Source organism: Carex rostrata, chromosome 18 (genome assembly GCF_964058835.1).
Source record: "Carex rostrata chromosome 18, lpCarRost1.2, whole genome shotgun sequence".
NCBI classification, from domain to species: domain Eukaryota; kingdom Viridiplantae; phylum Streptophyta; class Magnoliopsida; order Poales; family Cyperaceae; genus Carex; species Carex rostrata.
In genome coordinates, this window is record NC_135935.1 from 1,896,058 (window position 1) to 1,911,439 (window position 15,382).

A 15,382-nucleotide genomic window follows, 5' to 3' on the forward strand; every position below is an offset into this window, starting at 1 on the left:
AAAAAAAAAAAAAAAAAAAAAAGGAAAATGTACAAGGAGCGAAATAGTAAGTGCACTTGTTGGATTAGGTGTGATCTTCAACAGTAGTTCCACTTCCACACTTCTAGTAGTGCCTTTTTATTATTGTATGTTAAGCATCACTAGTGTCTTTTTATTATTCAGTTTGCAAATTCTTTAAATCTTCTTTTATAGCTACAAAAATACTTTCGTAATTTATATCGTTCAATAGATTTTATATTATATTTTGCACTGGCATCAAATCTTAGAAAAAAACTAATTAAACTTCAAGCACTTTTGGATTGAACCCTAAACTATAACAAAAGAAAAAAAAACGTCAAGTAAAAAATACAAACAAATTGTAAGTCCTATAACCAAGAACTAATTTCACATATACTTATTATTTAAGCGTGATGACAGTTAAGGGAATTCTTATATTTTTCTAAAAGAAATTAAATTATTCAACGTAACAATGGCTCATTTTTTTTTCAAAATTTATGAGGTCCTTGGTGTAAAATATAAATTTTCATAATTAATGTATTTATTTTTTCTGTCTCTACTATACCTTAATTTCTGGTTTTTTTTTATTAATTGATTCCAAATTTAATTATCAATATAAAATCGTTACACGTGATCTATATTGTTTTTCTAAATTCATAAAATGTTACTATTTTACCACATTTGAATTTTATTTTGATGGACTTTCGGTGTTCTGAAAATCCATTGTTTTCAAAAGTTTCCAGATATTGCATTTTCAAATTATTGATTCATATCAATACAAATAAAATATTAATATGCCGCTTTTTTAATGTGCATATATAAATAATAATAATAATAATAATAATAATAATAATAATAATAATAATAATAATAATAATAATCTATATAGATATTTCAATCCACGTACTGCATTAGTATTTCTTTGCGTATCTTTCGTACGAGGGACAGTTCAGAAAGTGTTATACAATACTTTATTGTTCGTCGATAATGTAAAAAGCTAAGGACCTTTTTAAAAAGATATTGTGGATGCACAATCTAAATTTCGGGAACCCATTATTACAGCGTCAATTTTATTGTGTACAGCATTTAAATTTTTGATGGACTAAAATACCCCCACAGCAAAGACGGGCAACAAAAAAAATTAACGGGCAGACTCGAAAAACTCCCATCCCCTCTCTCTCAGCTTTTTTTTTTCTTTTACTCCGCTCACCTCTCTCTCTCTCTCGTGCGTGCAGCGAACCCCGTCAAAACCCTAGTCGTCGATCTCCCCGCTGCGCCTCATCTCCGCATGGCAACCACCTGAGAACCCCAAATCGTTACTGATATCTAATCTGAATGAAATAAATTAGAAGAAAAGTAAAATGTCAAAACCGGAATTTAGTTCTGATTTGAGCGACTAGCTATAACCCGCTGCAGCGCTTTTTCTCCGAGGATCTATCATCTAGGTTCTTGCGCTATTTCCATTCTCTGTTTTAACTTTTGAGCTAATCTTGTTTTTGTATTTCAACATTGGTGCATTCCCCAAAATTAGCCTGATTGCCCGAAACTCTCTATGCTGATCCATTTATTGAATACATTTTTCTAGGTATGAACGAGTAGTGAGGGTGTTGTCACCAAGACGATGCTTTCCCTTGGCACAGTTCGAAGAATTTGTGCAGCTATTGATGTAGTTGCCATTACTTGCATTGCTGCTGGGATCTCCAAAGAAACGCTAGGGCAGAGGATTGAGCTGGGCAAGGGCGTTTTAGTCCATCAAAATTTTAAACTCTGTACGCACTAAAATCGACTCTGTACAAATGGGTTCCCCAAATTTCATACAAGCGATCTCTGGAATATGTAGGGCGAGGATCCGTATCCTTCCAGGTATCTGACTCAACACAATTGAAATGGACGGTTCAGGTTTAATTTCAGCCGATGAGTGATCGGGATGGCGTTGGGGGGCAGTATTATTTGTGCTTTGAGATTCGTACCAAGTTAAAAATTGTAACTTCAGACCGTACGATTCAATTGTACCCGGTTCAGGTAACCTGAGGGAATGTGAATTCGTAGGGGGAGGGGGCAAATTCTGCATTGCCTATTCTTTCTAAAATTTGTAACTTGTTTTTTTTTTTCTAGAAAAGATTTCGTTGGGACTTGCTGATATTATTTCCAAAGTGTTTGTACACATTTTCTTCATTGAAAATCGTGGCAATTTCCTCAGTAGGCGAAACCCAACGCAAGTCTACCGAAGAAACACCTAGAATCATTTTTACAGAATAATCCTCGGTCAAATTTTTTTTGTTTTGTCTCTTTTAATATGGCTCATGTGAAAAACCTTTTTGAAGTAAACCTGTTGAATAGAGGTTTAGGAGAGGTTAATTTAGATAGATAACAACCAGTAACTATTTGTTGATCAGCTTGTCGGGTTCGCGAATTCCAAACACCAAAGCATCATTAGATGGACAAAATAATAAGAGCAAAACTAGGGTGTAATGTGCTCCTCATGAGGGGTTGGTGAACACACCTTCAAAAAACTATCAGATTGACTTTAAATTACGAATTCAAACCGTTGAAATTTAAGTATTTTGTGAGTGATGTATGTACATTCAAAAATTTTAAAGATTCGAATATATTTAGTACATAGTCAAGCGGTCAAAACAACGAATATTTTATAAGTTATTTTTTTAATTATTTTATGTATTATTTTTTCATCATTTTTTGACCATTTGATTATGTACTAAATGAATTTGAAATTTTAAATATTTTGCATGTATATGCATCACTCATGAATTACTTGGATTTCAACGGTTTGAATTCGTGATTTAAAATCAATCTGATAGTCTTTTGGAGGTGTACTCACCAACCTCTCTTGATGAGCACATCACACCTTAATTTTGCTCAATAATATTATTTCAGGATCTAATATGTCAATATATGCGTAGAATTTAGATGATTTTACATATTGACGGCAAATATCATTCTCCTTATAGTTTTGATGTGTTGTTATCTTTGTTATATTATCAGTTATTCCTAATTATTGATATTTTAATTAATATTGAGAGTCAGAATATGAATCAAATTCAAAAGAATCGGATTCTGGATCATTTATCAATTACAAATGTAAGAATGCTCCTTGTTGATAAATTAAGCGTAGGAACTCGCAAGAGCACGTCACAAGTCTTTTGAGTAAAAATAAGGTCTAGCCCATATTTAATTAGATTGTTCGATTACAAAGTATGTAATCTACATTGATTGAAATAGAAATTTGCAGTTAGCTCAAAACAGTTGAGCCAAAATTGAATACTAAGAAATACTGAATTTTAAAACACACTAAACTTAAGGATTTAAGATAAAGCTCAAATAAAACGGTTCCAGAATGGTTCCGCCTTAAATTCTTTTATCTTGGTTGTGCTATTCCTCCCTTCTGTCGTTACATCATGACAAGTCTTTTGTCAAAGATATATATCTAATCAGAGTAGAACTAGGGTGCTCTTAAGCTCACCAAAGTGTTTGGTGAGCTTGACTCTAAAACCCATCAAATCAATTTCAAATGATGAATCCGAGCCGTTGAAACCCGCCTACCTTATGTGTGATGCGTCTACATGTGAAATTTTTAAACATTTGAATTAATTTAATATAAAGTCAAGTGATCAAAAAACGTTCAAAAAATGAATGTACTAAAATTAATTTATTAACTTCTAATTTTGACCGATTGACTTTATACTAAACTAATTCAAATGTTCAAAAATTTTACATGTAGATGCATCACACGTAAGGTAGGCGGGTTCTAACGGTTCGGATTCGTCATTTGAAATCGATTTGATGAGTTTTAGAGTCAAGCTCACCAAACACTTTGGTGAGCTTAAGAACACCCTAGTTCTACTCATCTAATTAAGTCAAAACTCACCTAATCTCGAGGCATCATGACAAACTCTCTTCAACTGAAGAAAAAAAAACTGCCTTTCAACCAATTCACGTAACTAATTTAACACACGTGTGACGGTGTGAATTAATTATAACTTTTCAATTTCACACCTCCAGCCCACCACCCCCCTATAAAACAGAGGCGAATCAACCATAGCATTGCCAATCCATTTCGTTTGCACAAGCACAAACCTTACATCATGCTATCCTCCTCTCCCCCCTCTGCATGCAACTTCCAGCCCCACAAAATCTCCTCCCCTATTCACTTCCCTAGAAGAACATATAACCCTAAAATTGCATGCAAGTCCACTTCCGACGACAGCCAAAAACCCAACTCCAGCCGGCGTGAGGTCTTAATCAGCCTCGGTGGTTTATATGGCGTGACAACCAGCCTTGGCATGAATTACAGTGCATTGGCTGCGCCGGTACAAGCACCAGATATCTCCAAGTGTGGCCCCCCTGACTTACCGAACAATACAACACCTGTCAATTGCTGCCCGCCATACAAAGGTCAAATAGTCGACTTCAAACTTCCACCCAAGTCGGCCCCGCTTCGTGTACGGCCCGCAGCTCATGCAGTGGATAAAGAATACATAGCCAAATATGCCAAAGCTGTTGAGCTCATGAAAGCACTGCCCGCTGACGATCCACGCAACTTCACGCAACAGGCAAATGTGCACTGTGCATATTGCGATGGTGCTTACGACCAAGTTGGGTTTCCAGATCTTGAGTTAGAGATTCACAAATGCTGGCTTTTCTTCCCTTGGCACAGGTTTTACCTATACTTTCATGAGCGCATATTGGGGAAGTTGATTGGAGATGATTCTTTTGCGATCCCATTCTGGAACTGGGACGCACCGGCCGGTATGCAGCTCCCGGCATTGTACGCAAACCCATCATCGTCGCTATATGACAAATTACGTGATGCGAAGCACCAACCACCGTTCCCCGTTGACCTAGATTTTAACGGGACAGATCCAACATTTACCAAAGATCAACAGATTGACAATAACCTGAAGATCATGTATCGTCAGGTATGTCATAGAATGGCATGTCTCCAAGCACATATATGAGATATATTCAAAATTCTATGGATCGAATATATATATATATATAGAAGGGATCAAGTTATAATAATTTTTGAGTTACAACAAGTTACCACAACTGTTTTTTATATTTTTAAAGCTCAAATCGTCGATCCAAACCGTTCAACATGATCTCCACAATAAAATATGCTTCCAGATCAAATTTTACATTTTTTGAAATGTTTTTAACTATTTATTAAGATGGGTACAAAATTCAATGGTCTGAATTTGACTAGTTTTTGTACCCATCTTAATAAATAGTAAAACAATTCCAAAAAATATAAAATTTGGTCTCCAAGCACATTTTATTGTAGAGATCACATCTAATGGTTTGGACGATGATTTGGACTTTGAAAATGTAGAAAATAGTTGTGATAACTTGTTGTAACTCAAAAATTATTGTAACTTGATCTCTCCTCATATATATATATATATAAAAATGTTTGTTCCTAGACTTTGAAACAAATGTTTCAGTTTTTACATTTTCAAAGTTCAAACAATCGATCTAAACCGTTTAATATTAAATTTTTTTTTAAATGTGTTTCGAGACCAAATTTTATATTTATTAAGCCAATTTTAAAATCATTGTTCAATGATTAATAAGTTTTTCAGTGTTTATTAAAATCGACAGTTTTAAAACTAACTTAATAAATAGTAAAAAAAATAAAAAAAAAATATAAAATTTGATCTCCAAACACATTTTAATATAGAGATCATATTAATAGTTTGAATCGACTGTTTAGACTTTGAAAATCAGAAAACTAATAATTGATTGCACCAATATTTAGGAACAACTGTTTTATTATTAGATAATCTACACAAACTAATAGTTGTTTCTAAGATCTAATATGTATATATTGATCTCTTCTTCTTTTGTTAATTGAAAAGTACAGGTGGTATCCAATGGTAAAACACCAGAACTTTACATGGGGTCAGCATATCGGGCTGGCGACCAACCTAACCCTGGTCAAGGCTCACTGGAGAGCACACCGCATGGAAACGTGCATTTTTGGACGGGGGATCGGAACCAGCCCAATGGAGAAGACATGGGCAATTTCTACTCTGCTGCGCGTGACCCGATCTTCTTTGCTCACCATGCAAATATCGATCGGTTGTGGTATGTTTGGAAGAAACTTGGAGGGAAGCATCGGGATTTCACTGACTCAGACTGGCTTAATACGACCTTCCTTTTCTATGATGAGAACGCTCAATTGGTACATATTCATATTATTTATTTATAAATTATATATATATATATATATATCACGAAAGTCTATCTTTGAATAATTACTAATTAGTTTTATACATAACCGTTCAACTATTTGTAACGTTAATTTTCTCTATGCATGGTTGAACAATATTTCTTGCATACCTCTTCCTTGATATAAACTTCATTGCATAATTAACATAACAAAGAAAACACACTGAATTAAAGGTCTTAGCTGATGGCTTGACTTGTTAACAGGTCAGAGTTAAAGTCAAGGATTGCTTAGATAATGAGGCCATGAGATTTAAGTACCAAGATGTAGACATCCCATGGCTCAATTCCAGACCTACACCAAAAAAGACAGTACAGAAGTTACAGTCTAAGGCAAGGTCACTTTCGGAAACGGATCAGACCCCTGCACCTGCTTTTACGGAACCCAGTTTTCCCGTAACTATTGACCGGCCAGTAACTGCTACTATATCACGTCCCAAGGTGTCACGAAGCAGCAAGGACAAGGACGAAGAAGAGGAAGTGCTTATTGTTGAAGGTATAATTACCTCAAAATTCACCCCTTAATCATAATTCATAAAATTTATAATTATTAAGTAAACTAATATGTTATTATTTTCACAACATCACGAATCTACGGTTGTTACTACGATATCATGGTTCCATAATAAAAACCAGAAATCATACAAACACGTAGCATTTGGACTCAGAAATTGAAACAGCTTCTATCACTACTAGAATATGAGTTTATTGCATGCAAAACAATAAAGTAAGAATTATTTCATGTTGAATCCTTTTCTAACTGCAGGGATAAAGCTGGACCATGACAAATTCATCAAGTTTGACGTGTACATCAACGCAACAGATGATGATGATATTACACCCAATGCGAGTGAATTCGCCGGCAGCTTTGTGCATTTGCCACACAAGCACAAGAAGGGAAAGAAGGAGATGAAGCTCGAAACCGTGCTCAAGCTTGGCATCACCGATTTATTAGAGGATATCGGGGCCGAGGACGACCCCGCCGTCTTTGTCACACTTGTGCCGCGTTCGAAGGATAAGGTCTCCGTTGGAGGCATCAGAATTGCCTTTTCTAAGTGAACATGAAGAAGAATAAATGGGTTATTAATTTGCTCAACATGCATGCATGTGCATGTCTATAAAAAAAATAAAAATCTTTAGCGCGTATTTTATTGAGGTGAAAGGATTTGGTACTTTGTTTGTACTAAATAAGAGAGAGAGGTAGATGCTTGCCAGAGATTCTGTACACACAATCGCCGGTCTGCATTGTTGTTAGAATTTATTTAGTTTCTTTTTTTCGTACCGCTTGAAATAATGCAATTGTGCTTGTACTTGGAAGAAAGGATAGAGGAAAGCGTCTTCATTTATTTACTTTAGCGTGATATAAGTGTTTAAAATTTCAAATAAAAAATGGCATGCATCAAATTTCGAACTTTTTTCCAATTTATTCATTTATTAGATTAATTACTAGAGTATTTTTATGGAGCCTGACAATTGTACCCCAAACAAAATTTCTGAGCGCGTCCCCCAAGTAGTTTAACAGAAAAAATTTCCAATGCTATTTAACATCCATTTCCAGCGCTAATATCCAAACATTTAAAGTTTTGTTTATAACATTTTACAATGCTACTCGCAAGCATGTAAACCTCTATCTGCAAACTTTAAAATTCTAAATCTGTAGAGTTTTAACTCCTAACTACTTTTGTTTTCAAGCCAAAAACAAAAAGATTCATTTCACCCACTAGTTTTTATTTTTCTCTGATCATTCTCATTCATTTTCTCGATGATCCGTGATGAATTTTGCGAATCTAAAAGTATGAACGTTTTTTACCTGGTTTTCTCTTTTAAATGAGATTTATGAAGAATAACTTTGAGTTATATTTGTGTCATAATTTCTTTTACCACTATAAATCTATGTGACTTTTAGTTTTTTTTTTATGTTGCTTCAAAATAATATAAACTTATGTTTACAAGCATATAGACATTATGTACAAGCATATGAACCTCATTAATAACACTTTAAATCTCAAGAATAAAACATATAAACCTCATGTACAAAGAATTTAAACCCCAACAATAACACTGCATTTACAAAGCTCATGTACAAAGCATATAAACCTCATGTACAAAGTCTTGAAAATTTTAATGTAGATTGAGATTTAAAAAGTTGAAAATTTAAAATGTTCATGAGTTTTATTTTTAAAAAAACAAATAACTTTAAAATTACTCAAAAGTATTTCTTCATGGATCTTATTTGAAAGATAAAATTGAATAGAAAACGTTCGTATCTTTAGATTTGTAAAATTCATCACGGATTATCGGGAAAAATAAATTATAATGATCAAAGAAAAAAAATAAAAAATAGTGGGTGAAAAAAATCTTTCCTTTTTTGTCTTGAAGACAAAAGTAGTTGAGAGTTAAAACTATATAAAAATGCTTTCAGACATAGGTTTATATGCTTGCGAGTAACATTTTAAAGTGTTATAAACATATCTTTAAATGTTTGGATATTAGCACTGGAAATGAAAGTTGAAAATATTGAAAGTTTTTCTGTTAAACTACTTGGGGGGCGCTCTCGGATATGATGACTCGGAGTACTATAACATTTCTCTATTTTTATTTTGTATACTATAGTGAAGAATATTAATTTTATCATTTTATATTTTAAACTAGGAACTTGGATGGTTAATTTTAGTTTGAATCGGCTTGAATTAATTGACTCCATGGACTTCTTTTAACCCTATATATAGAAGGGAATTGCATGAGTTCGAATCCAGCCATGTTAAATTTCATGCATGGATTTGCTAATTTCATATATCGAAGCAAATTTCTGAGGATATTAATTTTGGGCGTGCCTCGGACCCTCGGTTGTATGGCCTTCTCTGTGTAAACAACAACAAACAAATAAATAATTTTTCAAAACGTTAAAACTATGTACAATAAAAAATAAAAAAGCAATTAGGATAAGATGTAGTTGACTCTTAATTTTTTACGTTTCTTTTTTCTTACTTAAAATAGATTGTGTGATTGGTATACCAAAAAGCATGCCAATCACACAATTTATTTTAAATAAAAGGAAAGAAACATAAAAGATTAAGATAAATAGCAAGAAAGAAACGGATAACCCGTAGTTGGCGGTGAGTATGACGTGGCATATGTAGTTAAAAAGTTTGGAAAGTACATATATATAATTATGATTACAATTAATTAATACTGATGAATCATAATGGGGCTTTTAATATTTGCAAGAAAAAAGAATATTATCCACTTGAATCCCACATGTCCTTGTTGTGATGCTGATGGTTCAAACTTACAAGTCGAGGAATACAAGTTTTTTTTGTCAAATTTACGCCCGCTCTTACGGAGAAGGGAAATGGAAACTACTACTGATGTTGCCCCTCTCAACCTTTATTTAATTTGAAGAAAACTATAGTACAAACTACTTGCTTTTTCATCGGGGCATGTTTGTTTGTTGCGGGATTACACGGGATGAGATTTGACGGAGAAGATGAGATTTGACGGAGATGAAAATTCATTTTTGAAAAAAATGGAATCCATGAACATGGGTACACACAGGATTTATTATGGGAATATGTTGAAATGAGTGTTCGGTTGCACGTGGGAATAGTTGTAGAAAATCTTATTTTTGTTTCTAAAATACTTGATAACAATACAATTATAATTATAAAAAAAATCAATAAAATTAAATAAAATGATTAAACAATAACATAATAATATTTATTAATTATTATTTCTTAAATTAAAATTTTGTATAAAAAACTAACTGATTTTTCAAAATGCATTAAATATTTCAAATTTAGACTTTTTTAATTATTAATTAGTATTTCTTAAATTAAAATTTTGTAAGAAAAATAACTGTTTTTTATAAAATGCATTAAATAAGTCCTTGCATATAGACTTATTTTTAGTCATATATTTCAAATCTTATATTAATAATTTTTAAACTATTAGCTTAATTAAAACATGACAAATGATAAAATATATATTTTAGTTTTTTATGTTCCACGGACAATTTAAGAAAGCATTTAAAATTTTTAATTAGTAGCTAAATCTAATTTGATATTAATAATTATGATAAAGTAGTATAATTATGCTAAGAAACAACAAAACTTATCATGGCAGTAGCTGCTGCTCCGGTTGGGAAAAAGAAAATGAACTCTGACTCAATCTAATTTATCTCATTGGAATAGTGATTTTGAAAGAGGAAAAGCAAAGCATATGAGAACTTAATAGGAATTTAATTGCGAAAAACCTTGGCTGCCGAACACCCAATGGGAACAAATGACTAAATATTGTTTTTTCCCATCAAACCCTTGACCACCGAGGCCTGAGAGCCGATATTTTTAAAAATACCATTTTATTAAAATTAATAAATCAAAACACCAGTTTTGGCTGGAATTATTAAATTTCGCATGGCCGCTGCCAGGGGAAGCGGCCAGCTAGAACCGGGCCGCTGCAAGGGGAAGCGGGCACTTTTTTGGGCCGCTTCTGGGCCCAGCGGGCAGGGCCGCTTTGGGGCCCAGCGGCCACCTTGATTTTGCATTTTTTTTTTTTTTTTTTTTTTTGGAAAACAGAATTTTTTTTATTAAAATATTAGAAATGTTGAATATATTTCTTTGAAAATAGATGAAATACAATATAATTTGATTTATTAGAAAGATTGCAACAAATAACCTGGATCAATATTTTTCAGATCAGATTTTTCGCGGCTGTAAGAAAAATTAATATATTTCTTTATGTGTTTTTCGAAAAAATAAAAATAATTAGATTCTGAGTTATTGATCCCGGTTCAAAAGTCACTTCTAGGTAATACAGAAAATATTGTGACCTTTCTAGGTTTTAAGACATTTGATGAACAGTAAAACTTGCATCAAATTCTATCATTTTCATGTGCATCATATAAATATAGTATAGATCACATTTTAAAGAGTGTATTTTGATGTATTGTCAACTAATCCCCCATCCTTTTTTATTAATAAAATATCGAGAAATACATTTTTATTTCAAGATGAAATTTGAACCTTAAGAATGAACTACACCTTCTTCTTCTTTTTTTCTTTTTTGGAAAACATAATTTTTTTTTTGTATTAAAATATTAGAAATGTTGAATATATTTCTTTGAAAATAGATGAAATACAATATAATTTGATTTATTAGAAAGACTGCAACAAATAACCCGGATCAATATTTTTCAGATCGGATTTTTCGCGGCTGTAAGAAAAATTAATATATTTCTTTATGTGTTATTGGAAAAAAATAAAAATAATTAGATTCTGAGTTATTGATCCCGGTTCAAAAGTCACTTCTAGGTAATCCAGAAAATATTGTGACCTTTCTAGTATATTTAATTTATAAAAAGTTGTATCTATTTTGAAAAACAATAATTAAATAAAATAAAGATTTTGATTTTTTTCAAAAATAGATACAACTTTTTATAAATTAAATGTACTAGAAGGATCACAATATTTTATGGATTACCTAGAAGTGACTTTTGAACCGGGATCAATAACTCAGAATCTAAGTATTTTTATTATTTTCCAATAACACATAAAGAAATATATTAATTTTTCTTACAGCCGCGAAAAATCCGGCCTGAAAAATATTGATCCGGGTTATTTGTTGCAGTCTTTCTAATAAATCAAATTATATTGTATTTCATCTATTTTCAAAGAAATATATTCAACATTTCTAATATTTTAATAAAAAAAAAAAAAAAATGCAAAATCAAGGTGGCCGCTGGGCCCCAAAGCGGCCCTGCCCGCTGGGCCCAGAAGCGGCCCAAAAAAGTGCCTGCTTCCCCTTGCAGCGGCCCGGTTCTAGCTGGCCGCTTCCCCTCGCAGCGGCCATGCGAAATTTAATAATTCCAGCCAAAACTGGTATTTTGGTTTATTAATTTTAATCAAATGGTATTTTTAAAAATATCGGGCCTAAGAGAGAGAGAGAGAGAGAGAGAGAGATGTGTGTGTGATTATTAGCTGATAAGGTTAAAGACTGCATCATGATAATTTGTAGAGACATTATTCAGGAGACGAGGAATTGATTAATTCCTTTTAAGTGTTTAAGATAACTGTTGCGTTATTAATCCTCTATTCACGCCTTCTTTTTCTGGTTTCATATGTTTTATCAGTTTTGTAATTTTTGTGATTTAGAATTGGAATACATTCATGAGTTTGACCAACGTTTTTGACAAGTGCTCATATTTCAGGTAGTAATTCTTTATAAAATCTAGAATAAACAAAAAAAAATCTCTTACCACATATTGATATGGACATCAATAGTGCTAGGCTTTAATTAAATAGTTTTGATTAAAAACAAAAAGTAATTTAAAACCAAAAATAAAATAAAATATACACTAAAAGTATACAGGAATAAATTGTGTTTGGTATTAGCGTCTGCCAGCATCTTTTGTAGCTTTTTAGATAAAAATAAAAGAGAAATTTAGATATATGTCCATCATAACTTCTTAATTTAGATATTTTTCCCATCAAAACTTTAAAATTAGTTATTTTCCCATCTAAATTCTTTCATTTTATTAATATACCAATTTCTTAGTTTAATCAACAAAAAAATAAATATCAATATTGATAAAAAAAAAATTAAAGGACAAATTTGCCCTTAGATATAATGTTTGATAATGTTTGACTAGATTGTTTCGTCTCAAATAATTTGGTACAGATTCAAAACCAAGCTTTTTTCATTCAACGAATCAAACTTCACCGAACTTTGGGCAGCAATGCCGAGTAAAGGGGAGAAGACAGAGGCGTCAAAAATATTAAGTCGGGAGAATGCAAGAGATCTCGCAGGCTCCTCCTACCTCTCGACTTGTTGTCGCCGACTCCGATTAGTCACCCCTGGTTATGGTGAAGAGATACCTCAGTTAGCCCAACAAGTTGCGTGGTGCATCAATTCTGCATCAATGGCCTTTTCTTCGTTGATGGAGGTGCGGAAGGGGGTCACCGGTGGGGTTGCAATTGGAGTTGCATGTTAACTTTTTGGTGAATCAATTGGGTATTTGTTTAAAGAAATTGAACTTGAACTTTGAGGGTGAAATTTGGGTTAAAATTGTTGTCGTATATATCTTATTATTATTATTTTTTTAATCTTGCTTGCATCTTTATTTTTTCTTGCTTTCTTTTGCAAACAAAAATTATTCTTAATCAATACTGAAATTGAAGCTAAATAGATGGAAAGTAAAGTACGCATAGAAACAAATGCAATACAATGCTTGTCAGAAATCCACAATCAAGGACTGAGTCTGTCAAAAGAAAGATATGAACAACTAAACAAGCTATCAAATTGGAAAGAAAAACAGAACAAATTGGAATTAGTTTAACAACTACATATTGCGATTCGCTAAATATAATACAACAAACTAAGGTTGGTAAATAAAACCTGAAGGAAAGGGGGAAAGAAAGTAATATTGACTTTGCAGTTAAAGATCTGTAACTTTTACTGTCAAAAACACATTTGAAGACCAACCAGCTAATGCGTTAAAAATTAAAAAGGAAAAATAGAAATATACAAACAAGAAATACATGAAATCACATGCTAATGTTGGGATGGGAAATAAAAATGGAACAAGAATAAAAGGAGCGAAAATTCAATTTTAGAGGAGTTTGATCAGAAATGGGTAAATATGTCATTTCAATTTTTAAATTAATATTAAATGTATGTTTAATTGTTTAAGATGGGAAATGGGTTTATTAATAATATAAATGATTTTAGATGGGGATATAACTAATTTTGAAGTTTTGATGAATATATATCTAAATTTTCATTTGCGTTCCCTCTATGGTGGACCTTGTTCCTTCATCTGTATCAAACCACATTCAGCTATGGCACTTGCGGCCTCAGAATACACCACAACAATGGAAAACCGCTTGGGTAGCGGGTCTATGGGCCTTATGGAGGGAACGCAACATAAGGATCTTCACCCAACAATTTAAGCCGACCTCGGTGTTAGCTAGAGAGACCTTAAGTGAAGTACAGCTATGGAGTAACCACTACAGAGATCGAGATGTAAATTACCAATAATAGGATACTGTGATGTAAATAGCTTCTAATTTTCTATTTCTCTAAGCAGGCCACTTAGGCCTTGTAAATACTCTTTTTTAAATGAAAATCCGTTAGATGGCAGATTGTCATCTTACCCTAAAAAAAAAAAAGATTTGATGGAGAAATATCTAAATTAAGAAGTTATGATGAGTGTATATCTAAATTTCTCAAAATAAAAAGCATGCAGTGCTATGCTATTTTGTAGTATTTTCTATGTGATTTCATGTGATCAATTGTAATCTTATTTGTAATTTTTATCATTATCAAATATGGAGTTTTCGCTTCTTATGTGAATACTTGTCGCCATCGCTCTCCACATAATAAAACAAACATGTCGTGTGTATTTGTCTAATCTCTTTTGACTTGAATTGAGAATGACATGAACAGGTTTTCAAAAAAAAAAAAAAAATGGATGACATGAACAGATTGCTTCTGCATGAATCACGATTTGGTTCTGAGTCGCAACTACTTCATTAATTACTACGTACATGCACATTGACTGGATAGATGTACATTGAACTTTTTTCATATCATTTCTACGTAAACAACACATGTCCACTGACATATACGTATTATTTATAATTAAAAGTATATTTTATCGAAAGTGACTACTTCGCAAACTACCAATGGACAACTTGGTATTGAAAAAAACCTTTAAAGCAAATTTTGTGTTTGGTATTTAGCGTCTGCCAGCATCTGTTCATCTTCTATTTCCTTTTCCACTAGTCAACCTACCTAAATGGCACATGTATTTGGACTTTTTTAAAAAGAAAGAAAGAAAATTGTGTGCAACTTGACTTAAGTTTCATACATTACAGATTATTTAGTTATAATAAAGCATATTTTAAATAGATAACTAATAAAGATAAGTTTTTAAAACTATTCTACATAGTAAACACAAAACTCCATCCTTCTTAATTATTGACTGCATGCCTTGTTCTAGTTTGATTTTTAATTTATTCTGTCATCATCTAATTAAGTCTACAAACAAAAAATTAATTATATGTCAAATAAAGACAGTTGTTTTGAAGTGCGGATCATCTTTTTGAAGTTGGCAATTTTTGGACAGATTATAATATTAATA

At 32.3% G+C, this 15,382-nt stretch overlaps 1 protein-coding gene across 1 annotated transcript; it reads left to right on the forward strand.

Annotated features, from left to right (window-relative positions):
• Window positions 1-4,100: 4,100 nt before the first annotated feature.
• On the forward strand, window positions 4,101-7,518 carry LOC144569770 (polyphenol oxidase, chloroplastic-like). The gene is made up of 4 exons (XM_078320242.1): window positions 4,101-4,934; window positions 5,879-6,199; window positions 6,451-6,739; window positions 7,010-7,518. Exons 1-4 carry the CDS (start codon window positions 4,101-4,103, stop codon window positions 7,300-7,302), a joined length of 1,737 nt encoding a protein of 578 aa, XP_078176368.1. The 3' UTR covers window positions 7,303-7,518.
• Window positions 7,519-15,382: the final 7,864 nt, after the last annotated feature.